Source organism: Halichoerus grypus, chromosome 3 (assembly GCF_964656455.1).
Source record: "Halichoerus grypus chromosome 3, mHalGry1.hap1.1, whole genome shotgun sequence".
NCBI classification, from domain to species: Eukaryota; Metazoa; Chordata; class Mammalia; order Carnivora; family Phocidae; genus Halichoerus; species Halichoerus grypus.
The window spans coordinates 76,119,454-76,145,976 of NC_135714.1; the positions used below are offsets into that span (position 1 = coordinate 76,119,454).

At 34.8% G+C, this 26,523-nt stretch overlaps 1 protein-coding gene across 2 annotated transcripts in view; it reads left to right on the forward strand.

The window, feature by feature from the left end:
* Positions 1-26,523, forward strand: part of GRID2 (glutamate ionotropic receptor delta type subunit 2) — a 1,423,646-nt gene that overhangs the window by 1,150,849 nt on the left and 246,274 nt on the right. For both annotated transcript variants that reach the window (XM_078068970.1, XM_078068969.1), the window contains exon 12: positions 16,489-16,627. In XM_078068970.1, coding sequence (XP_077925096.1) covers positions 16,489-16,627 — 139 coding nt within the window. The remainder of the gene's footprint in view (positions 1-16,488; positions 16,628-26,523) is intronic.

Genomic DNA, 26,523 nt, shown 5'->3' on the forward strand with positions numbered 1-26,523 from the left:
TATATTTTCTTATTCAATCAGCAGTATTGTGGGAATCACTAGGATATGAATTATTTTACATCCTTCAATTACAGGTCTGTCTGTATTACTTACTGAACTCTATCTGAATATATAAAGCCCATATACTGAATAAAATGTCTATATTTTATCTCACACCAGCACACCAAAATCTCATTCCTTTAGCCATTTTCCAACCTATTATTCCAAAGAATGTACTGATAGAAACCAGAGAGGAATCCATTCTTTCTTTCTGCTTTTTAAGATGTCCTCCTAAGAACTTAAACATAAGAGTTCTGGAAAACAAGAAAAAGTTCAAAATTGAGAAGGCTGATACTGTTTTTGGAAAACTGAATTCACAATATAAATGATTCCCTTCTCTATCATAGATTTGAAACTAATCTTCAATGGTAGTTAACAGGTTACTGGATTTGAATGGCATTTTGGAGTTTTAAAAATATATGTTAGACTTAACCTTGGCTCTTGTATCCTCATTAAAACGGATTGAATATGTATCGGCATTTTCTGACCTTGTGAAAATAGCGATGCATTGATACATAAGGCCTAGTTCAGGAATTAGTCTCAGAAATTTCAGAGGTAATGGAAGTTTCACTTCGAGATCCACTTCACTTTTGATTCCTGTTGACAACTGCTTCTTACCCTTTGAACTTTGATGCTTCTGGGATTGGTAAAATGGGTGCAGTTTTGCTCAGCACCGCTGATTGATTGGGTCTCTGAAAACTGGGGTTGATGATGGCACTAGAATTTATATAGTGGTTTTATATGGTGGCTTAGGCCTTGCTATAATTATTTTAAAACATTAAAAACTAATACATCACTCTGGAGTGGCAGGCCAGACTCAATGGCAGTCTTGCTTCATGCTGTTTGACAAATGACTAGTCATCCAGACAACATTTCCTCACTGAGTACCTTTCCCAGTCCTCATTTTGCTGCAAGTCTGTGGTAAAATCAGCAGGTAGCAAGAAAAATAGTACAGAAAGAAAAAAGAATAATTTGGGGGCCTCCAGAAAATGATATTTGGGTATTTTTTAAAAATCACTATTTGTTGCTCAAGCCATGTACTGTTCCTTTTTTTTTCTTTTTTGGTGAACAGATAAGCAATTGATATATATCAATGTATTAAAAATAGAAACAAAGCACCTAAAATATGAATCAAATAATTTAGTAAATAAAAAACTAAAAGGACATGAAGACAAATATGGTAGACAGAGAAAACAAAGGGGTAACATACAGTGACTTCAAAAATCTCAGTTCATCTCTGAACCAAACTACTTGAAAACTATCTGAAGATTTTAGAGGCTTTGAGTATCTTTCTTTCTTTGTAAATTGAATTACTAAAATCTCAACTATTTTAATTGTGTAATATTAGATAGAAAAATTCTGTGTACTATACACTTAAATATTTTACCAAAATCTTGGATTTATGCTCTTGAGTTTTACAAAGCAAGACATTTACTAACAGAGCTAAAGACAAACCAAGAGAGAAAGGATGAAACTATTCGGTTTCTCCCCTCTTTTTACTTCTTTTTTTTAGCAAGACCTCTAAAATAGTATAATGAAATAGATATAATTAGAGCATGAATACAGAAGCTGAAGATATTTCTAGGAGCATTTCTTAAATGTGTGTAGTTTTGGCAAAATCATAACTGTGGAAACGATACAAGTGTTGGGAAATATTCTGGGTGTCAATGAGGGTTTGAGATACATTCCAGCATAATTTTGAAATTTGGTTGTGATATCAATGTTCTTTAGATGCAAAATCTTATTTTTAATCATTAAATTTACAAGGGTCCTTTTGATAGATACTGGGAAAGGAAACAGAAAAAAAAGTAAGCAAATGCATTTTTTGTTGCAAATAAAAATTCAAGGAAGATATGTGGCACACTGACCCATTTTGCTTTGTGCTAAAACTTCAAAGTAACCATTAATACCATAAAATGCAGTTCTATGGATTAGTGGAAATCTCAGCAAAAAGTAATATACACTATAAAGCCTTCCAACTACCATGTCCATTTCAAGCATACTGAAGCTGCTTTATTAAAAAAAAATAAACTTAAAAGGTAGAAAGGAACTTCTAATATCAGTGTAATTTCAAAATCTCTAAAAAGGTACATTTCTTAATTCAGGATGGGTTAGCTAGTTCCATAAAAAAAGGATTTTGCTAATTAGTATTCTAAAAGATTTGTCTGACCCAATAAAGTTCACGTATAACAAGTTACTTTCAGTAGATTTAGTTCAATTCACTCATCCTATGATCATGTTTCCAGTAGAATTGAATAAAAGCAATTAGTACAGGATGGGGGAAAAAAAGCCTTAATTAAATAAGATCTAGAGAAAGAATTTACCACAAGGGTTTCTAAATACCATCACTGCCCCAATCCTTGTGGATATGAAAGTAAACCAGTTTGTGGTGGGGAATCATAGTAAACACTATATGTAGTGTTCATCCATACATCTTAATGTTGCACTTAGGGGAGCTTACCTTTCACTGTAGCACTTAACCTCAAGACCCTTGACTATTACTTAGGTTACAACTTGTGTAAAACTATATTGTAGTCCACCTTACAAACTGGGAAACTGAAATCCCTTTATCGATTAAGTTACTAAAATCTCAAATGTTTTAATTTTGTAAGATCAGACAGGAAAATTGGCTTTCGATTGGCTGTTTTTAATTCTTTAGCTCATTAGGAACAGCGGGAATTTTATATGGGCTGGAATAATGAAAACATTGTGAAAAGAAGCTGCCAAGTGTTACATTTACTAACTATGTAATTCAATTTAGTTCTACAATGAGCTACAGCAGCGGATACATGAAACTTAAGTTAAAATCAGCATATATGGGTTATGTGGTATAGCTAGCAGTTATTTAATTGGATTATAATTAATTTTTAGTTTAACATTTTTCAAATGTATTCATTAGAAATATCCCACAGTACTGAGTTCAGTAAAACTTACCTACTTCTGTTAATCCTGAAATTTCAAGAATTATAAAGATTATCTTCTTCTGTAGGAAGTTCTAATGTTGAAATAACATTTTCTTTTTGCAAAGGTTCATAGAAAATGTATTTATAATAGCCAAAAACTGGAAACAATACAAATGTCTAGTTACTGGTGAATGAATAAGCAAATCGTGATATATGCAATGGAATGCTTTTTAGCACTAACAAGGGATAAGCCACTAACACATGGAACAACATGAATGAATCTCAAACATTTGTGCTAAGTAAAACGAAGCCAGACCCAAAAGACTACATTCCATTTATATGAAATTAAAAAGAACTTTATATAGAAAAAGAAAAATATTTCACAGTGACAGAAAGCAGATTTGCATTGCCTGGTGCCAAGCATGGGGGATAGAGATTGACCAGAAAGAAGCACAAAGGAACATTTTGGGTAATGGTGATATCCTATATCTGCATTATAGTGGTAATGATCTTTTATTTATTTCATCAGAAGAACATTCTTATTTTAGGGCATTATGTATAGATGGCATTTGTATGTGTAAAAGACTGTCATTAATTAAGGAAACAGGAAATATGCCAAGATTTTTTATTCAACTGATTAAGAACTCCTCAAAACAGAAGTGTATAAATAATGTTAAAGAGTTGGAAAGAAGGAACTGCTATTTATAAACAGCTCTACATGTATTATAATTACTATGAAAATGTAAATATTAAGTTAGAGAAGTCTTCTTATGTATAGGAAATTGCCATTTTGATTACATCATCTAATGCCTCCTAGCCTCCTTTTGCTTATCTGGAAATAGACTTATCAGTTACTCCAGGACAATATTTTGTCATTCAACTGAAATGTCAACACTTCAGAAAGACATAAGTTAACAAAAGAGGAGTAACATTACCAGTCTCTATTTGTTCAATATTATAAAATGTATTTGAAAATGCTTAACACTTGTATAAGACATAAAAAATTTCATTTCTTTCACCAAATAACTTCTCTTCATGGATTCTATCAAAAAAGATGTTTATAGCAATGTAATATATGGCAGCATAGAACCTCTACATTTCCAAAAATATGATACTGAAGTAGGCTGTAGTATATCTGACTGGGAAAATATTGTTCAGCCAGTGAATATGTAATAAACAGAATACAATATTATAGGGGATTAAGGAGGGCATTTGTGATGAGCGCCAGGTAATGTATGGAAGTGTTGAATCACTATCTAGTATACCTGAAACTAATATAATGCTGTGTGTTATCTAATTGGAATTAAAATAAAAACTTTAAAATAAAATTAAAATGTTTATAAATGTGAAAAAATAGAATACAATATTATAAATGTGGTCTGACTATTGGTATTAAAAATACTTAAGAAAAATCTCAAAAAGAACATATCAACAAATGTTAACCTGCCCTTTTCTTTAATACTGGATTTCTGAATCATAAACTGGATGAGTTCTAGGACCTAGACTTAGAGGCTCCAAATTCCCACTCAGCAACTGAGGCTACATTTCTGCCCTCAGATCTAGAATCTTTTTTCCTATACATATCAAGAAACGCCTTGGTAGGCTACCTAGCTATTTCATATTTAGGAACCCTGTGATAAGCTATTGCTGATGGACAGACAGTACACTCCAGTTACCATTCATAAACAGCCACGTCATATTACAGGAATTTTACCTTGTCTCTGATAGTTAAACACCTCCACTTAGCCTCTGCCAACCTGGGATACTATATTCAATTTGATATAAAAAATTCAATTTTTTTTATACTAATAGTCATGCCACATTTATAATTTTGTATCCTATTTATTACATTTTCACTGGTAAATAATATTTCCCCAGTCAGATACACTATCACTAACTTAGGTATTCTATTTTGGGAAATTTAGAGGTTTATACTACCGTATTTGACATTGCTTTACAAAGGTTTTATACTACCATTACATTGTTATACATTGCCTACGAGTACCAGCATACAGAACTCTTCAGAGATGCTTGTGCTACAGCCCCCTCCCATGCATTTCTTAATGTTTTGTGAAGGGATTGTCCCTTTCCCAGATAGGGAGATGAAAGTTTGTTCAGAACAAATCCATTCTAACATTCCCACCTCCCTGAATATCTATAGAATACCAGAGAAGTTGTGTATAGGTTACCTCAAAAATCCATTCATTCTTGATCCATCGTTAGCCAATCTAAAACTACTACCACCAGTCACAAGTGTCAAGTCAGTATCTTAAATATCAAATCCCAAATCATTACCACCCAAGATAACATATTTGCCCTAATTGATACTTATACTCCATCCTGTATGGTACAAAACTTTTATAAGTGGGCTTTATGCTTCTCTGACAGTTATTTGGGATCTAACTTGTATCTGGAGGCAATAAGGGGTGAGGTAGGTGAGTCCAGGAGAGAACTGTGATTCCCCAGGTCCAGTCATTGAGAATCATTTTGCAGAGAAAGGCTGATTCCTTCAGAAGCCATGAGAGATTGCTTCTTATACCAAGGAGGTTCAGAGGGATTTTGAAACTCAGATTTCCCATCAATGCCCTTCACTTATCATGAGAGACTTTATAAGACAGAAGATTTGATTGGAGATTGACTTGTGCTACCCTTGCAGTCAAGCCCAAGTCTTGTCCTCAGTCGTATCTGCCCTGGAACTGTGTAATTTAAGAGACTGCTTCAAAGCTGCCAACAGGACTTTCAAATTTTACCCTATTTCTGAGTTGAGTATTCATTGCCTTCAATTTCTCCTTTACCCTTTGTATTATTTGAAGGCTTCAGAGCAGTTAGCTGGAACCACAATCTTTAACTTAGGAATAAATCCACACATATTTGGTCAATTAATTTATAACGAAGGAGGCAAGAATATAAAATGGGAAAAGGACAGTCTCTTCCATATATGGTGTTGGGGAAACTTAACAGCTACATGCAAAAGAATAAATTTGGACCACTATCTTACATCATATACAAAAATTAACTCAAAATGGATTAAGACTTGAATATAAGACCTGAAACTATAAAATTCCTAGAAGAAAACAGGCAGTAAGTTCCTTAACATCAGTCTTAGCAATGTTTTGTGGGTTTTGTTTGGTTTGGTTTGGTTTGGTTCTGATTTTTCAGGGAAATGAAAGTAAAAATAAACAAATGAGGCAACATCAAACTAAAAAGCTTCTGCACAGTAAAGGAAACCATCAACAAAATAAAAAGATAACCTACTGAATTGAAGAAGGCATATGCAAATCATATATCCAATTAGGGGTTAATATCCAAAATACATAAAGAACCCATACAATCCGATAACAACAAACAATCTGGTTAAAAAACGGATAGAGGTTCTGAAGAGACATTTTTCCAAAGAAGACATATAGATGGCCAGCGGGCACATGAAAATCTCAGTACGAATCAAAACCACAATGGGATATCATTTCACACCTGTCAGAATGGCAATTATCAAAAAGAAAGAAATAACAAATGCTGGCATGTATGTGGAGAAAAAAGAACCCTTGTGCATTGTTGGTGCGAAAGCAAGCTGGTGCAGCCACTCTGGGAAACAGGATGGAGATCCCTCAAAAAATTAAAAATAGAACTACCACGTGATCCAGCAATTTCATTAGTGGGTATCTGTTTGAAGAAAATGAAAACCAATTCAAAAAGATATATGCACCCCTATGTTCATTGCAGCATTTGTTTGGTGGGTCTATAGACTTGGTGGAAGAAGGAAGCTCAAAAGATAGATGATGATGAGCACCTGATGATTGAAATAAAAACTTAAAAAAAAAGATAGATGATGGCATAGGAGAATGGAATATTTGAAACTGAGATTCTAGAGGGGTCAAAGTTGTTGTAAATAAAGGTTATGTTTGCGGATACAAATATAAAAGCAGTGCCGTTTGCATTAATAGAAAACATAAGTATAATGCAACTGAAACATTATTAAACTCTAGTTAGTTTATGTTGTCTGTCAAAGGGAGTTTAACGATTTGCCTTACCTTTATAAAAATAGATACAAAATTTCAAGGACACTTATTATCCCCAAGCTGAGGTTTTGTTCTTGCCATGATAAGAAAGTATCAAAAGGTAATTTTAAAAGACACAACTTTCACACTATAACACAATATGATATTACATTATCCCTCTTTATCACCTAAAGCTGATTGTTGTAACAGTAATCACCATGCCACATTGTAGAAACCCATGCAAATGGGTTCAAACAGTGGACCTACTATGCTGTGGCCAACAGCAAATCTTACCTGAATCTCACATGCCCCTTCTTCTTACCCCTGCACCCTCTACCAAAGGAAAAAATATTAAAGCACTTTCAGATCTAGTCACAGGCAGTCTGTCAATTTGACTATTTATGAATGAGCTCCAAAGAATTGACTAATATATAAATATGACATAAATACCTTAAGCATTTAGGAGATTTGTACATTCTCTCTCATCCTTAAATGGGAGTACCCTGTCAATGGCTAATTGCAAACAATATCCTTCTTTATATTTTCTAAACTGTGATTTTGTAAGTGTGAAACATTTTAATATTTATTGACACTCCTGTTAACCAGTTTACTTGAACATAGTCAGTCACCCATAATATTGGAAATTTCCTGTTTGCTGTAAGAGTTTTTAGCCATTCTGCTAGTAACCTGGTTCCAATAAGCATCCAATTTTTGAAAAAAAGGATGTTTATAAGGAAAGGTAATAATTTTCTCTTTTTTTCTTGATCATATTTCATAAAAGAGTTCCAAAGTCCAAGATTATATTATAAACACTCTGTGAGTTTTAAAACCTATGGGAGAAGCTGATACCAAACAACCAAATTGAAGAGTCTTAAATGCTAACTCTTCCCTATTTTCAGGTACACACAAAGACGCATATATATATACTCACACAGAGTAAGACTTAGAGCAACAAAATTTTGCCTGACTCAGGTGAAATGATCAAGTTTTACAATCTTGCCTGCAGAAAAAACATTGTTTTATCTCTTTAACAACTTTTATAAGCAAGATAATACATACGGTAACAAGGTTGATACATTTTTTGATGTGGCAAACCAGTCACATCAACATTCAAATCTGTGTTAAGATTTTTCCCTATAGTAGAGGGGTCACTCTGCAAAATACTAATTCCACATGCTTCTACAGAGTGATATTGGGAGACTTCAGATTCACCAGGAGTTATCAAAATCAAAATACCCAACCTTAGAGTCAGACTTTTGCTCACCCTGAACTGTTGGGAATTGCCAGTCTAAATTCTGCTCTGCCTTAGCCATGGGTTGTGCTTTTGATTTAGTAGATAATTTTTTGTCTTCCGTCTCTTCTAGCATCCTGAATCTAGGAAAATACTTTTTTTTTTTTTTCAAATTGTGGAGACAGAGATAAAAAAAGAAAGGGAGGAAAAAAAGGGAAAAAGTGGTCTTTGTTTCTCTCTCCTTTCTTCTTTTCCTTGGTTTTATGTAATTGTGAAATATTATTTACATAGATAAAAGTACACAAAATTTAAATATGCAACCCAATGTATTACCACCAACAATGGAACACCTGTGTAATTACTACCTAGAAAAAGATAGAACAGCACCAGTGACACAGCCCCCATTGCCCTGTCTCAACCATTAACTGTTTATCCCCAAAGGTAACCACTTACAGGATTACCAGCCTTCCCATTCTCGCTGCCTGTTTTCGAACAGTTATCATACAGTATGCAGTTCTTTTGTTTGTTTTTTACTCAACACTTAGTTTGTGAAATCCATCCATGGTGCTATATTTAAATGAAATCTGTTTGTTTTCATTTCTGTACAATATTCCATTGTATGAATATAACGTAATTTATTTATGCATTCTACTCTCAAAGAGTGTCTAGGCTGTTTCCAGTTTGAGGCTGTTATGGATAATGTTGCTATGAACCTTTTCTGTGCTTTTCTCTGGGTACACATATTCCTCTTTGGCGTATATACCTAAAGAGTGGAATTGCTGAGTCTTAAGAAAAACATGTAGTAGTTTTCAGAGATGCTGCCAAATTGTTTATCAAAATGATTGAATCAATTTACAATCCCACCAATAGTACTCTGGTAACTCCACATCCTTGCCAACAATTAATATTGTCTATTTATTTACTTTAATCATTCTGGTGGTTCTGTAGTAGTATTCCATTTTTCTTTTAGTTTGCATAAACCTAATAACTAATGAGGTTGCCATGTTTTCACCTTGATTGCCATTTGTCTTTTGTGAAGACTCTTGCCCATTTTTCTAATTATTGTCTATTTTATTCTTACAGATTTAAAGAAGTTATTTTTGTTAGATATGTGTTTGGGAAATATCTTCTACTGTGACTTATGTTCACTCTCTCAGTGGTGTCTTTTGAACTACAAAGTATTACTGTAGTCAAATCTATCAATCTTTTGTACTCTGTTCAAGAAATTTTTTGCTACCTGATCTTGTGGATATATTAGATACATTCTCTTATCTTATTTTCAGAAGTTTTACTGTTGATATTTTATATATTTATATATAAGCCATTTGGTATTGATTTCTGTGTATGTTGTAAATTAGGAGAAAAGTTTTACTATTTTTTACATGTATATCCAAATTGACCTAGTGGTACTTACTGAAAAGATCTCCCTTTCTCTATATATTGCTGCACCAGCTGGGCATAAATCAAGTGTCTATGTATACATGGATAATTTTCATTGATATGGTCTATCCTTGTATAAATACCACGCTGCCTTAATTACTGTATACAGCTATAGTCAGCTAGACCGGCTGACTGCAGCTGACTACAGTCAGCTTTTTCTTTTTCTTGAACATTGTCTTGGCTAATTTTATCCTTTTGCAATTTCATACAAATTTTACATTCAGCATTTCATTCTCTCTCTGTCTCTCTCACAAAAAGAACCTGGGGATTTTGGATTGGCAATTCAGTTAATCTATGGATCAATTTGAAAAGACTATATCTTTGTAATATTGAGTCTTTAGATCAATAAATATGATATACTCATCCATTTATTTAATACTTCAGTCAAGAAAGTTTATTCACATAGAGGTCTTTTACATCTTCATTCCTAGGTATTTTCAATGCTGTTGCAAATGGTATATATATTTAATTCCATGTTTTAAGGTTTTGTTGCTGGTATACATATCTGATTGAGTTTTGAATATTGAGTCTGTACCATAGTAAACTGATAACTAACATTAATTTTAGTAGTTTACCCTATATTCTTTCTACATACATATGCATACCAGCTCCAATCCATAACTTCTATTTCATTTTTTTCCAATTCTTAAGTATTTTTTCTTTTTTTTATTGTTGTTGATGTTGTTTGGCTGTTGCAGTAACTGTGGACCTTCAATTGAATACAAGTGGTAACAACTTGTAGCCTTTAACAGAGTCTCTAAAAAATATTTATTTTGGGGCACCTGGGTGGCTCAGTCGTTAAGTGTCTGCCTTCAGCTCAGGTAATGCTCCTGGGGTCCTGGGATTAAGCCCCGCATCGGGCTCCCTGCTCAGCGGGGAGTCTGCTTCTCCCTCTGCCTCTGCCCCTCCCCCTGCTTGTGCTGTCTCTGGCTCTCTCTCTACCTCTCTCTCAAAAAAATAAAATCTTTAAAAATATATATATTTATTTTATTAATAAGAATGATGTTTGCTACAGTTTTCCTGAAAATTCTCTTTGTGAAACTAAGAACAATTCTTTTATTTCTAGTTTGCTGGATTATTTCTAGGTTTGTTGTTTTTTTTAAAGACTAATGTTAAATTTTATCTGTGCCTTTTCTGCATCTATCAAATGATTATAGGATTTCTCTACTTTATAGTGCTGATGTAATGAATTCCAATGATCATTTTTTTTAGTTTTATTGAAAAATAATTGACACACATCACTGTATAAGTTTAAAGCATACAACATGATGGATTGATTCACACATATTGTGAAATGATTATCACGGTATGTTTAGCTAACATCCATCTTCTCATATAGATACAAGAAAAAGAACATTCTTGTGATGAGATCTTTTAAGATGAACTCTCAACTTTGTTTTTGTATGATTCATTAGTGTTTGCTGTAGTTATTATGTTGTATATTATATCTCTAGTACTTATTTACCTTATAACTGGAAGTTTGTACATTTGACCAACTTCTTCCAATTCCCCCTCCCGCCACCCTGTGCCTCTGGTCACCACAAGTCTGATGTATTTTTATATGAGTTTTTTTTTTTAATATTCCACATATAAGTGAGATCATATAGTATTTGTCTTTATCTATCTCACTTATTTCACTTAACATAATGCCTTCAGATTCCATCCATGTTGTCGCAAATGGTAGGATTTTCTCATTTTTTGTGGATAAATAATATTCTATTGTAGGTATTTTATATATATATATATATATATATAAAACAACTTCCTTAACCATCCATCCATTAATGGACACTTAGATTGTTTCCATGTCTTGGCTATTGTAAATAACACTGCTGTGAACCTAGGGGTGTAGATATCTTTTCAAGTTAGTAGTTTTCATTTCCTTTGGATATATTCCCTGAAATGGTATTGCTGGATCTTATGATAATTTTATTTTTAATTATTTGAGGAGCCTCCATACTGTTTTCCATAGTGGCTGCACAAATTTGCAATTCCCCCAACAGTGCAGGAGGGTTCCTTTTCCTCCACATCCTCACCAGTATTTGTTATCTCTTACCTTTTTGATGATGGCCATTCTAACACACATGAGGTAATTATCTCATTGTGGTTTTCGTTTGCGTTTCCCTAAGGACTAGTGATGTTGAGCATCTTTTCATGTACCTATTGGCCTTTCATACATCTTTGGAGAAATGTCTCTTCAGGTCCTTTGCCCAGTTATTAATTGAATTATTTTTTTGTTATCAAGTTGTATGACTTCTTTATATATTTTTACAAGAACCTTTATCAGATGATTGGTTTACAAATATTTTTTCCATTTTGTAAGTTCCACTTTATTGATGGTTGATTTTGCTATGTAGAAGCTTTTTAGTTTGATGTAGTCCCACTTGTTTATCTTTGACTTTGGTGCTTGTGCTTTAGGTGTCATATCTAAAAATTAACAAGACCCATGTCAAGGAGCTTTATTTCTAAGTTTTTTCTAGGAGTTTCATGGTTTCAGGTATTACATTTAAGTCTTTAACCAATTTCAAGTTAATTTTTGTGAGTGGTATAAGAAACAGTCATTTCATTCTTTTTTTTTTTAAGATTTTATTTATTTGACAGAGAGAGATAGAGATAGCGAGAAAGAGAGCACAAGCAGGGGGAGCTGCTGTAGGCAGAGGGAGAGGGAGAAGCAGGCTCCCCCCTGAGCAAGGAGCCCAAAGCAGAGCTTGATCCCAGGACCCCGGGATCATGACCTGAGCTGAAGGCAGACGCTTAACCGACTGAGCCACCCAGGCGCTCCTAGTCATTTCATTCTTTTACATGTGAATATCCAATTATTCTAGCACAACTTATTGAAGAGAATATGTTTTTTTCCATTGAGTATTTTTGCTCCCTTGTCAAATATTAGTTGACTGTACATGCATAGGTTTATTTCTGGGCTCTCAAGTCTGTTCATTGGTCTATTTGTCTGTTTTTATGCCAGTACCACACTGTTTTGATGACTGTGGCTATATTGTACAGCTTGAAATCAGGAAGTATGATGCCTCCTGCTTTGTTCTTCTTTCTCAGGATTGCTTTGGCTATTTGGGGTCTTTTGTGGTTCGATATAAATTTTAAAAGTGCTATTCCTACTTCTTTAAAAAATGCCATTAGAATCTTGCTAGAAATTGCATTGAATCTATAGATGGATTTTCATAGTATTGACATTTTAACAATATTAATTCTAATCCATGAACATAGGATACCTTTCCATTTCTTTGTGTCTTCTTTGATTTCTTTCATCAGTGTCTTGTAGTTTTCAGAGTAGATCTCTTTCACCTCTTTAATTAAATTTACTCCTAAATATTTTACTCTTTTTGAGGCTGTTGTAAATGAAATTGATTTATTTCTTTTTTAGGAAATTTGTTGTTAATGTATAGAAATGCTACTGATTTTCATATTTTAATGTTGTGTCCTGCAACTTTACTGAAGTCATTGATTAGATCTAATAGTTTTTGGTTGAATCTTTAGGATTTTCTATATACAAAATCATGTCATCTGCAAATAGAGACAATTTTTCTTCTACCTTTCCAATTTTGATACCTTTTATTTCTTTGTCTTGCCTGATTGCTCTAGCTAGGACTTCTAATATTATGTTGACAAGGAGTAATGAGAGTGGGCACCTTTATCTTGTTCCCAATTTCAGAGAAAAAGCCTTCTACCTTTGACCATTCAGTATGATGTTAGCTGTAAGCTTGTCATATGTGCCAAGAGATATGTTCCTTCTGTGCTTAATGTGTTGAATTTTTATCATGAATAGATGTTGAATTTTCTCAAATGCATTTCTGCATCTATTGAGATAATTATATGATTATTTCCTTTCATTCTTAATGAAATTAATTAATTAATTAATTAATGTCTTGTATCACATTTGTTGATTTGCATATGTTGAACCATCCTTACATTCCAGGGATAAATTCCACTTTTCTTGGTGAATGATTCTTTTTAATGTGCTGCTGTATTTGGTTTGCTACGATTTTATTGAGAATTTTTGCATCTGTATTCATCAGGGATATTGGCCTATGGTTTTTCTTTCCATTGGTGTCCTTTCCTGGTTTGGGTGCAAGATAAAGCTGGCTTCCTAAAATAAGTCTGAGAGGATTCCCTCCTCTTCTGTTTTTTTGGAAGAGTTTGAAGATTGTTGTTAATTCTTTAAATGTTTGGTAAAATTCACCAGTGAAGCAATCTGGTCCTGGGCTCTACTTTGTTGGGAGATATTTTATTATTGATTCAATCTTCTTATTAGTAAATGGTGTATTCAGATTTTGTATTTCTTCCTGATTCAGTCTTGGAAAATTATACACATTTCTCAGAATTTTTCCATTTCTTCTAGGTTGTCCAGTTTATTGGTGAATAGTTGTTCATAGTAGCCTCTTAGGATCCTGTGAATTACTCTGGTATCAGTTATAATGTCTCCTTTTTATTTATAGTTATATTGATTTGGGTTCTTTCTTTTTTTCCTTGTTTATTCTAGTTAAGGGTTTGTCAATTCAGTTTATCTTTTTAAAGAATCAACTTTTAGTTTGGTTAATCTTTTCAATTGTTTTTCTGTTATATATTTGATTTATTTCTGCTCTAATACTTATTCTTTTCTTTCTTCTACTAATTTTGGGCTCAGTTTCTTCTTCTTCTACTTTCTTATGGCCTAAAGCTAAGTTGTTTATTTGGGATTCTTCTTGCTCCTTAATATAGGTGTTTATGGCTATGAACTTGCCTCTTAGAACTGCTTTTGGTGTATTCCACAAGCTGGGGTATATTGTATTTCCACTTTCATTTGTGTCAAGAAACCTCTTTTATTTCTCCTTTAATCTCTTCTTTAATTCATTGGTTGTTCAAGAGAGTGTTGCTTAACTTCCATGTGTTCATGACTTCCCAGGTTTCCTCTTGTTATTGATTTCTAGTTTCATGCCATTTTGGTCAGAGAAGATACTTGGTATAATTTTAATCTTCCTAAATTTTCTAAGACTGGTTTTGTGTTCTAATATATGCTCTATTGTAGAAAATGTTTCATGTGCACTTGAGAAGAATGTGTAGCTACTGTTTGGATAAAATGTTTAGTTATCTCTGTTAGGTCCATTTAGTCAACAGTGTTTTTCAAGTTCACTGTTTCCTTATTGATTCTCTGTCTGAATGACCTATCCATTGTTAAGAGAGATATTGAAGTCCTCACCTATTATTGTATTACTGTTTATTTCTCTTTAACTCTGTTAGTTTCTGCTTTATGTATTTAACTGTTCCAGTGCTGGGAACATAAATATTTGTAATTGTTTTGTGTTGACCCCCTTATCGTTACATAATGACCTTCTTTGTCTCTTTTTATCATTTTTAGTTTAAAGTCTATTTTGTCTGAAATAAGTGTAGCTGTCCCTGCTTTTTGTTATTGTTGTTATCAATGTTGCTTGAAATATTCTTTTTTCCTTCAGTCTCATTATATGTATCTTTAATACTAAAGTTAGTCTTTGTAGATAGCATATTGTTGGATCTTGATTTTTTTTTATCCATTCATCTATTCCATGTCTTTTAATTGGAAAATTTAATCTGTTTACATTTAAAGAAATTGTTGATGTGTCCATTGATATATGGATAAAGAAGAGGTGGTATATATAATGGAATATTACTCAGCCATAAAAAAGAATGAAGTCTTGCCATTTGCAACAACATGGATGGAGCTAGAGAGTATAATGCTAAGTGAAATAAGTCAATCAGAGAAAGACAGATACCATATGATTTCACTCATATGTAGAATTTAAGAAACAAAACAAACAAGCAAAAGAAAAAAAAATGAGAGACAAACCAAGAAACAAACTCTTAACTATACAGAACAAACTGATGGTTTCCAGAGGGGAGGTGGGTGGGGAAATGGGTGAAATAGGTGAAGGGGATTAACAGTACACTTATCATGATGAGCACTGAGTAATGTACAGAATTGTTGAATCACTGGGGCACCTGAGTGGCTCAGTCGTTAAGCATCTGCCTTCGGCTCAGGTCATCATCCCAGGGTCCTGAGATCGAGCCCCGCATCGGGTTCTCTGCTCAGCAGAAAGCCTGCTTCTCCCTCTCCCACTCCCTTTGCTTGTGTTCCCTCTCTTGCTGTGTCTCTCTCTGCCAAATAAATAAAATCTTAAAAAGAAAAAAAAAAAAGAATTGTTGAATCACTGGATCATACACCTGAAGCTAATATAACACTGTATGTTAACTATACTGGAATTTTTAAAAATTAATTTTAAAAAGGTATATGTACCCCTATGTTCACTGCAGCATTATTTACAATAGCCAAGATATAGAAGCAACCCAAGTGTCCATCAATAGATGAATAAAGAAGATGTGATATATATATAAAATAATTATATATATTATATGTTATATATAAATATATATACATATATATAAAAGTAACCTATGATTCTAGGGAAATTAACCAAAAAATAATTTTCAGTATTATTTATTGAAGTAGAAATCTGAAAAGTTATATTAAATATGGGCATAATAGTATTAATATCACCTAACTACTGAATAATGAAGCATTTGGAAATAAAGTAGCTATCTGTGGTTATAATAAGAGGATAATTAATTCTAAGTTTGAACAAGAAGTTAGAAGAAGTATCACTGAAACAAGTTATACTAAATATGTATCATGCTTCTTTTTGGCTGGGTCTTACATAGCATCATAAAAGGGAATTAAATATGAAGTAATAAACATAACCAAAATACGGAAATCCACGCTGATGTTGTTAGGTCAAAAGATTTTTCAGTACTTAAAAATTAACTTAAAAGTTAATTTGGTATTGATTGTGAATGACCTCAGATTCTCAATAAATACTTGTTGATGTTCTTTTATTCTATTTGCTTCTTTCCACAGGTGGAGAGGTCCCATACACGACTCTGGCTACTCGAATGATGATGGGGGCTTGGTGGTTATTTGCATTGATTGTCATCTCATCTTACACAGCAAATCTTGCTGCTTTCCTCACTATTACCCGCATTGAAAGCTCCATCCAGTAAGTAGACAAAGATTCCAGTAGCCATAAAGCATGAGGAATGACAAGAATAGCCAAAGCTATTTAAATAAGTATGAGGTATTTGATAATAAATTTACATCCTCCTTTTGAATAAAGGCTTAATTTTGTGATACGCAATTATCGCTGTATTATAGAACATTTTTTATAAAATAAAATTCTGGATATAATTTTAATATTGCTTCCTACATTTTCCTGGAAGAAAAACACATATTCAGTATTTTACCTTCCACAAAGTATGACAATGTTTGGGCAACATTGTAAAAAGGAAGGAAAAAGAGTTATACTAAAATATATATATATTTCAAGTTTGACAATACCAGTTTTTATCTTGAGTCTGCCCCATTATGCACTGAGTAAATAGTTGGATAGACATTAGATGATTGATAGATGACAGGTAGGGAAAGAGAGAGAAAGAGAGAGAGAGAAGGGGACAGGGGAAAAGGGAGAGAGATAAAAGAATCTCTGAAGAGAGAAAACCACATTCTCTTTGTCTCTTCATTACATTGTAGTTAATGTCATAGCTACTGTGGTCATTATTACTGCTGCTTGTTCAGCTGCAGGGGTGGCAAGTTGTCACCAACAATGGTGCACTTACTTAAATCCTAAAAGTTACCTAAGTCAATGTCTCAGTTCATGAATGCCACTCCCACGAGCCCCGAGAGTCCAAAGGCCTATGATCTAGCACAGCCAGTTCTGCTTTTGTGGTTTCATGCCATACGATCAGCACCACAGTACAACTTCTGCCTTATTAGAACATAATGTTCTGTATATTGTTTTCAGAAACATTTTCCTGAAAATGTTTTATTCATCCAAAAATGAGATAGGGTGAATTGTCTTAGAGTTGAAGAACATTCATTCTCAACAAAACTGACAATTCAAAATTATGAATAATTAGATTTGTTAAGAAATTCATTAGGGATTTAATTCATTCTTAAAGGAAAACATAAGAGTTATTCTTCCCTTTAGAAAAATTTGTAAATGAAGTCCATTAATAGCCACAAAACTGTTATAACACAATACTAAAAATAAAATCAAGAATTAATGATCTATAAAGAAGTAGGATATATTTTTTCAGTTGCCTGTGGTATACATTGAAACCCCCAAATTCAACTAATAATCATAACAGACAGTTAATTATTTCATCCAGTTATTGAAAGTAGATGAAGAAACAGAAGTTTGCAAGTTAAATTCTCAAGATCACATAGCCAATAGTGTCAGAGCTGGAAGTCTAACCCATGTCAGTCCAATACCAATCCATGGTCTTACCCACTGAAATTTTTCCTTATCTAGTGCTGGTTTTTACAGTTTTGTTTGTCTAATCTGCTTCCCTGGGGTTGCAGACCTCATGGTGTGTGTGTGTATCTGAACTATTTAGTCATTACCAACTTTGCCAGCATTAGTTTATATCTTGACTTGTATGCAATAGCAGTGGGAGCAGAAGCCTCTATCAAATGTTTACACCCATAAGGTTTCTCTAAAGGTAAAACCTAATAGAAAAAAGATCGTAATTTCACATGATGTTTCCCACGAGTATAGTTCCACAATCCACAATAACTGAGCCTTCATTTCTTAAAAAATTATTTCTTTCTAATGCCAGCTCACATTATTAAAAGTCAACAGTGGGTATAATCAATCTCCCTTCCTTCTAATCTTATCACTAGACTAATTTTGAAAGGGGAAAATCAGAGCCAAAGGAATTAAGAGAAGCCTGATTCTCTCCCCAAACTTAAAGATATCTTCTAATTTCATGCCTCAGCTGCATTGGTAACCATAATTGCCGGCAGTGTTTCTTGGAAACATTTAAAGTTCCGTTTGCAACTAATGTCAAACTTTCTTGGAAAATTCCAAGTTTAATTTTTCTTAGAACAGACAAAACACACAATACCATCCAATGTCATGCTCCTTAATCATTTATATTCATAAGATTTGCTCATCACTAAATGAAGCAATGCTTGTCAATACACCTTTTTCAGCTCATTTTTGCCATGTCATTGGCACACATATACCAGCCACATGTTCATTCCCAAAATTGCTTCTCCAGACCCAGAGGGACAGAGATAGTTAGACGGAAGTCAGTGTGAGATAGTTAGAGGGAAGCAGAGTCAGCTGCTACTTCTGAATAGATAGTTGACAGAAACTCTTACAGTTTGGTAAGAAAAATCCAATAGATTTATTCTTGAGGAACTGAATACATTTTACAAAATTTACCCCTTTTTCAAAATTAGATATTTGTCCACATCTAACCTTCTAGTTGGCACTTGCCATTAATTAAAATTTTGAAAGTGAGTTCTCCCTGAAAAGATAATTCCCAAGCTTAATTTCATACCCCTTCAATGATAACTCTGTTCTGCTGCTTGATATGATGTCATATGACAGATGATGACACAGTTAGGGTGGGTAATATTGAGGTAGACAGCTCAATTTCTGAAGGAAAAAAATATGCAATTTCTACAAAACTAATGACATTTGGACTTGTTCATTGTGATTGAATGGTAACAACAGGTAGCTAATTGCTTTTAGATACCTAGCAAATGGAATGTACTTTTTTTCTACTGGTAACCAGGCTAAAATTGGCAATGGTGATACGGAGCATGTGAAGTTTTGAAGGTAATTTCAGAGTAAACACTGGGTAATAACATCATGAACATTGGTTCCATCAGTCTTTGTTGTGATGCAATTTTCAAAAACCTACTTCTTTCATATATAAGGTGAAAAGAGCTGTGAAGGAAATCACAGTTGTACAGTTATAGTCATTAATAACTTTAGAATCAGATTGGTCTTTGGTGGTGAAAACTGAGGTCTTTCATTTCCTGGGGCTGTAAATAAGCTTGGGTCTATTCAAAGAGATCCCAAATTCCCACCATATTTTTATGTTTAAAGCATTCAGTCACCATAATGTTTGAGGTTGGACTAAACAAATATTGACTTCATGTAGTCACTGAATAAACTAATTTGGGATAAATTTCTTTCCAAGTATATGCAAAAAGAGATCCATATTCTATCCTATCACTGGAGGAGACTCCTTTTTCCTTAGCATACCAATAACAGGACTTTTGTATCCACATTTGCTCACATTTGGAAAAGAAAAAAAAACATTGAGCAATTGTTTTTCTTAGTGCCACACAATAGACTATGAAATAGCCCTGGACTTAGAAATCTAAGTCTGTCTAGACATTGGGGAGGGTATGTGCTATGGTGAGCGCTGTGAATTGTGTAAGACTGTTCAATCACAGACCTGTACCTCTGAAACAAATAATACATTATATGTTGAAAAGAAAGAAGAAGAAGAAGATAGTAGGAAGGGAAAAATGAAGGGGGTGAATCAGAGCAGGAGATGAACCATGAGAGACTATGGACTCTGAGAAACAAACTGAGGGTTCTAGAAGGGTGGGGGTGGGGGGATGGGTTAGCCTGGTGATGGGTATTAAAGAGGGCATGTATTGAATGGAGCACTGGGTGTTATACGCAAACAATGAATCATGGAACACTACATCAAAAACTAATGATGTAATGTATGGTGATTAACATAATAAAATAAAATAAAAACATTAAAAAAAAAAAGAGCCTACCTTTCCTCAGGGGTCAGGAAATTGATGATCTGAGAGCCAAAAAAAAAGAAATCTAAGTCTGTCACCAGGTCAGTACAGAGAGAATGGTAGAAATGGCGGGTGCTCTCTAATGAAATTATTTATTTCTTTCCTTTGCCTGCACAAAACTATGTAACTATCGTTAGCAAGTTACTATTCAAAGAGATCATTACAATCCTGCTTTTTGGAAATGGAGGGATTTCTAACTATAAAAACTAAATATATTAGCTTCATTCATTTAATTTAACTGAACATGTATATATTTAAACATCACATTAGGTATTGAATCTACAAAGATATTTAGATATTATCCCTGAGTCACAATTTAGTTAGAGACATAGCAGTGTAAAATTTAATGACATAGGAGCTATGATAGATTTATTTGTGAAATGCTGTGTGAACACAGGAAAGGAGTGATTTAATTCAATAATTTGGAGAAGAGGGGGAGGAGAAAGGTAAAAAACTATCAGGTATCACAGAGGTATCATCTGAGAGTTTGATCTTGAAAGATGAATTTCAAAAGACTGTAGGGGTGGCTTCCTGGAGAATATTTGCAAAAGCAAGAGAGGTATGAAATTCCTGGGAGAGTGTCTAGCAAAGGGCAGATGATCAAAATCTGTTAATTTCCTTCCTGGATTGAGATGGGTGATGTGAGAGTGGCAGGAAATGAAATAGAAAAGGAAAGTGGAACCAAATCCTGAAGAGCATGATAAAGCTTGTTGAAGAATTTGGAAATTTTCCTGGAGAGTGACATCACTGAAGAAAGACAGCTTTATCTCTGGAGAGGAGCTTGGGTGGGAGAGAAAAGATGTAGAAGTGTATGGAAACTAGTAGGTTTCTATTTAATATAAACCTGAATCACATATCTTCTTGTTTCAGGGCTGTTTAATTTGAAAATACCAAAGGCTTAAGGGAATTTAAGAGAAATGTGGCTTGAGAAACTAGGCTAACAGTTACATTTATAGCAGATGCAGGAATATTGACTTAGTTTATTTTTTTAAAAGAGAAAATGTGGTTAACTACCTCGTAACTAAACAGGTAGGGAAGAAGAGAGTTACTAATGTGAGAAAATTCTAGAAATCACTCTGATTGGATGACTTTTCAGATGCAATTTTGCAGAAAAGTTGCATCTCAATGTCTGCTATTTGTGGATTTTATCCTGCCTGTTAATTATTTTTAGCCTTAAGCCATCAAAAAATAAGTCAGACTTATTTTCAGTAAATTTAATGCATTTTCGAAGTAATACAGGGCTATATTGAGGAAATAGGAAAATACTGTAAATTTTGAAGGACAAAGTGTTAATAATCCATAGCTTGCCATATTGCAATATGTTCTATTAATATTTAAACAAGCTTTTAACAGTTTATTTTGAAGTAATTATATATACACAGGAAGTTGTGAAGATATAGCATAGTGAGATCCCATGTACCCTTCACCTAGTCCCCCCCCATGGTTACCTCTTAAGTAATTATAGTCCAATATCAAAACAAGTAAATTGACATGGATACAATGTATGCAAATAGCTTTATGCCATTTTATTACATGTACAAAATGTATAACCACCACTGCAATAGATATAAAACTATCCTATCATTACAAATATCTCCCTCATTCTACACTCCTTCTTCCTCACCCTCCCCAACCCCTAATAATAACTGTTATGTCCTTGGGGCACCAGGACGGCTGAGTCGTCTGCCTTCGGCTCAGGTCATGATCCCAGGGATCTGGGATCGAGCCCCGCATCGGGCTCCCTGCTCGGCAGGAAGCCTGCTTCTCCCTCTCCCGCTCCCCCGGCTTATGTTCCCTCTCTCGCTGTGTCTCTCTCTGTCAAATAAATAAATAAAATCTTTAAAAAAAAAAAAAACTATTATGTCCTTTATTCCTGTGATTTTTATCCTTTCAAGAGTGCTATATAAGTTGAATCATACACTATGTGGCCTTTTGAAATAGCCCCTTTTTCCCCCCTCTCAGCATAATGCCCTTGAGATCTATCCAAGTTGTTGCATGCATCAATAGTTCATTGTTTTTTATTGCTGAGTAGTAATCTCTGGTATGGATGTACCAGTTTGCTTAACAGTTTACCTACTGCATGGAATTTTTGTTGATTCCAAGTTTTTGGCTATTACAAATAAAGTTGCTTAGGGCATTTATGAGCATTTCTGTTTTTGTATAGATATGTTTTCATTTCTCTGGCATAAATGCCCAGGGGTACGATCCCAAGTCTCCCTGCTTACTGTTTCACTTCTTACTCTCTTTTCTCTTACTTCAACTATTACTCCCCTCTATCCCATTCTCTTCTCGTTCGAGCTTATGATCCCGAGTGTGGAGTCCAGATGGTTACCTTCCTCCGTCCTTAAAATTGGTTTGGAAACCTCCATTATTACTACATCCAATCAAAATAAAGTGCAACTCCATAGCCAAGCAGAGTGAATCCTTCAAAAGCTGCCCCAGCCTCATTTCTCTCCTGGCACCAGCTGTAATCCATTCTCACACTTGTTCATGCTCCAGTTAAGCCACTCTTGGAGGACTTCATACTTCCATGGAGCTTACATGCTGTCCCCTTTCCCTGAAATGACCCAGAACTCCCTTCTCTTCCGCATCATCCATTTGCACAAGCACAATTAGCCAATATACATGTGTCTTTTCTTTGAGAGTGTAAATTCTTCAAAGGCAAGGGCCATGCCACATTCACATTTGTGCTCTTAGTGTGTCCCAGAATGCCTGGCGCATAGTATTAATAATAACAGCGGCTAACATTACTGGGTGCTTTCTATATGACAGACGCTTTCCTAAATGCTTTGCTTGGATTTTCTCATTTAATTCTCATAATAGCCCCATAAGAACTATGTTGTTTTCATTTCCATTGTGAAGATGATAAACCAAAAGCTAGGATAGTAAACCCGGTCAATCTGGCACTAGAAACCTTGTCCTAATCAGTGGACCATATCATTACAATTAGCAAATACACTAAATCTTTATCAAATGAAATAAATAAACAAATGAATAAATGAGTGAATGAAAACCATAAGGGTCACTGTAAGTTTTCTGAAAAATAAAGAGTTCTGCAGGAAAGAATCAATGGCTGAATTATATTTAGCTAAGTTAATTTCAGATATTTCTAAGTTACGTGGTATCCTAGAAACAGGCACAGGAGACCATGAATTTAAATAAATCTGCATTCAAATCCTTTGCCACTTATTAGCTGAATGATCTTGTCATTTTCCATAATCATTTTAAGCCTTATTTTCCCTAAGGGTAAAAGATAATATGTTCGGCTTCATAGGTTTGATGTAAAGAATAAATGGGAAACAAAGAGACCAGCACAGTTCCTGGATACACTATACGTTTGCTTCCATTTTTCTGCTTCTTCTCTAGGAGGTCACGTGGATTCCTTGGCCTGTTCTTCCCTCCACCCTTTTCGGTGGTGCTGATCACTATCATTTTTATTGTTTTGTCCACAATTCCATACACTCAATTATTCCTTCTACCAGCTCCCCTAGACCTCGAAGCTCCTTGTTGTTACTGCTCTTGCTTCAGTCACGGCTGCCACAGACCCTCCTCCTAATCCCTCTTCCTGGGTGTGGTCTTCGTGTCACGCCATTTAATCCTCCAAGCCCCCAAATGTTAAAAAAAGAAGAAGAAGAAGAAGAAGAAGAAGAAGAAGAAGAAGAAGAAGAAGAAGAAGAAGAAGAAGAAGAAAGAAGAAGAAGGAAAAAAGAAACAAACAAAAAACCCAAAAAACACTGGCTGTCAGGAAGCCTTATCCGAATGTAAATATAAATAAGGACTTGGCTGAATAATTCACTGTTTTCTCACCTTAGCTTGATTAACCATCACTACAGTCAATCTGCTACTGACAGTGACCCGCACCGACCCTGGGTCAGGACATCTGTTTGTCAGGCAAGTTTGCTCTTTTGGCTCCTCTTCAATTTGCCCTCTCCTAGCACAGCTCAAATGCTACTTCCTCTGTGTAGCCTTCCCCGTGGTGTTCATGACTAGATTCAGGGTCTCTTTTTTTTAAACCACATTGCATCTACCTGGCTTACACCCTGAATTACCTAGTGCTGGGGCAGTATTCTGCTTGTTTTACCTTCTCAATTAAAATGTATATTTTTGAGGGTGGTTTTATCACCTTTTCATCAGCACGGCGCCTCATGTGGTAGCTTACTGAGTACATAGTTGGTTACAGGTAAATATTCAGTAAATAATGAACCAGAAAGGGGTTTCTTAGAATCTGGCCTGAGACTGTGGAACCTCACTACTTGTTTATATACCTCGTAACAAATCCGGGAGAAATCTGAAAGCCATTTTTGTGCGCCGTTATTCCAGAATAAGAGAAGGAGCCCCCAACTGGTATGCCTTTGAGGTTTTCTTAGTGTCTCACCCACTTCAGGCTTCCAGTGGGAGGCTACTTGATGGCTCTCAGCAGGGAATTGCACACTCTATTAGGAACAGCCAAAATCAAGGTCGCTGAAGTGAGCTGGGCCTGATTCATACCACTCCTGTGTTTCAGTTTAGTACAGAATTGTATAGGCTTAGCTTCAGAGTACACAGACACCACAGACGGAGGAAGACATTCATCTCCTTCCTCTATGTTGTTCGGTGTTGAAATGGCTTACTTGTCAAAGCACCTAAGTACTACAGTGATGGATGTTTTATAAACATATAGCCATCTAGATATTATAGGCCATGATTTTCTCTCTTTTTGAAAAAAATAAAAACTCTCAGAGTTTTTCAAAGCCACCCTTCAGTGAGCATTTAATTAAAAGTTGTCTCCCACTTTATTTGTGACTCCCAGGAACAGGGCTATATTAGCATTGCTATAGGCTCTTATTTACACTGAGCTCACCGAGATGAAAACTTCGCCAAACTAGTAAGTGCCCACAACCCCTAACATGATCTTCTTGACAAGCAATTATCTTAAGCAAGTCAAGTCCTCCGCTCTTTCTTTCTCCCCAGCCTTCATCATCTCAACCCAGAAACCTATTAAGAAATTGAAAATATACATTCCTGTCTCCTCTTTATTTCTTGTTTTCCTTCCTTACCTGAAATCAGCTGAATCAATAAATTCTGTCTACCACCAGTATGTGGATATGATAAAAGCCCTATACTCAGGAGTACTTGGTTGAGTCATTTCAGAAGAGCTAGTTGGAGTATGGGGCATGTGTTTGTGAAACTAATGTAGGAAGAGTATGTGATAGAAATAGTGACAATGGGATCGGCAGGCAGGGCTGTTGGGCAGAACAATTCTGAAGGAGGCTGGAGACCTAGTTCAAGGGTTCAAGCCTTGTTCTTGCTACTAAAGAATAAGGCAAGTTTTTAAACCACTTTTTACCTTAGCTTCCTGTCTTTAAAAATGTGATCCATTCCTCCTCTCACTGCACAAATATTTGTTCCACAGTTTGGATTAAGTTATTTTCAATGTACCCTTCAACTGTACAATTCTCTATCAACTACACAAAGGAGGTATCTTATTAAACAAAGTCTGAGATAACAGACAACAATATATTCACATATTATTTTTATAAAAGAAATCCTAGATTATAAGGCAGAACTGAAAGGAAACTTTTTGTTTACCATATCTTCTTTTTTTCTTGCTTTCTGTTTCTCTTGTCTCACCTTTCTTTCCCTGTCCTCTCCATCACACCAGCAATCTTGATGGGCTGACCTCCACCCTCTGCTAAGTGTCTCTTTGACCTCATTAGTTCTCTGATCCTCTTAGTTGCTCTGCAAGCTCCTGTCATCTAAAGATAGTCAATTTATTTTTAATGACTTTCTCCTCCACTCCTACATACACACACACACACACATTCACTACACACATCCCTACCACAGCCCCTATTTCTCAAACCCTGATCTTTTAACCTAGGGACAAAGTTTAAAAATCACCAGATGCCCCAGATCATGGCAAGTCATTGAGAAGATAAAGAACAGATCTGTGAGTAGCTTCCTGGGCTGCTTTTTCAGATGAAGATTGCCATTTTCTCAGAGCAGTGCTGCAGAATCCTCAGGATTGCTGCTGAATCGGGCAGGGATTGGGGGTGGGGGTGGGGGCATCTTTCCAAAACATTTTGGGCATTTATAATCTGAATGGCTATTAATAAGACCTGACTATAGACATCAGGACATGCATTTTATGCATACTTTTAGTCGAAATTTCTCAAAAAAGAAATATACCTAATTGGGAATAGAGCATAATTTCTCTGAATGATTAAAAAAAAAAAAAAAAAAAAAACCTCTTTTGGAGAGATCCACAGACCTACTGCACTGGAAAGAAGGAAAATATAC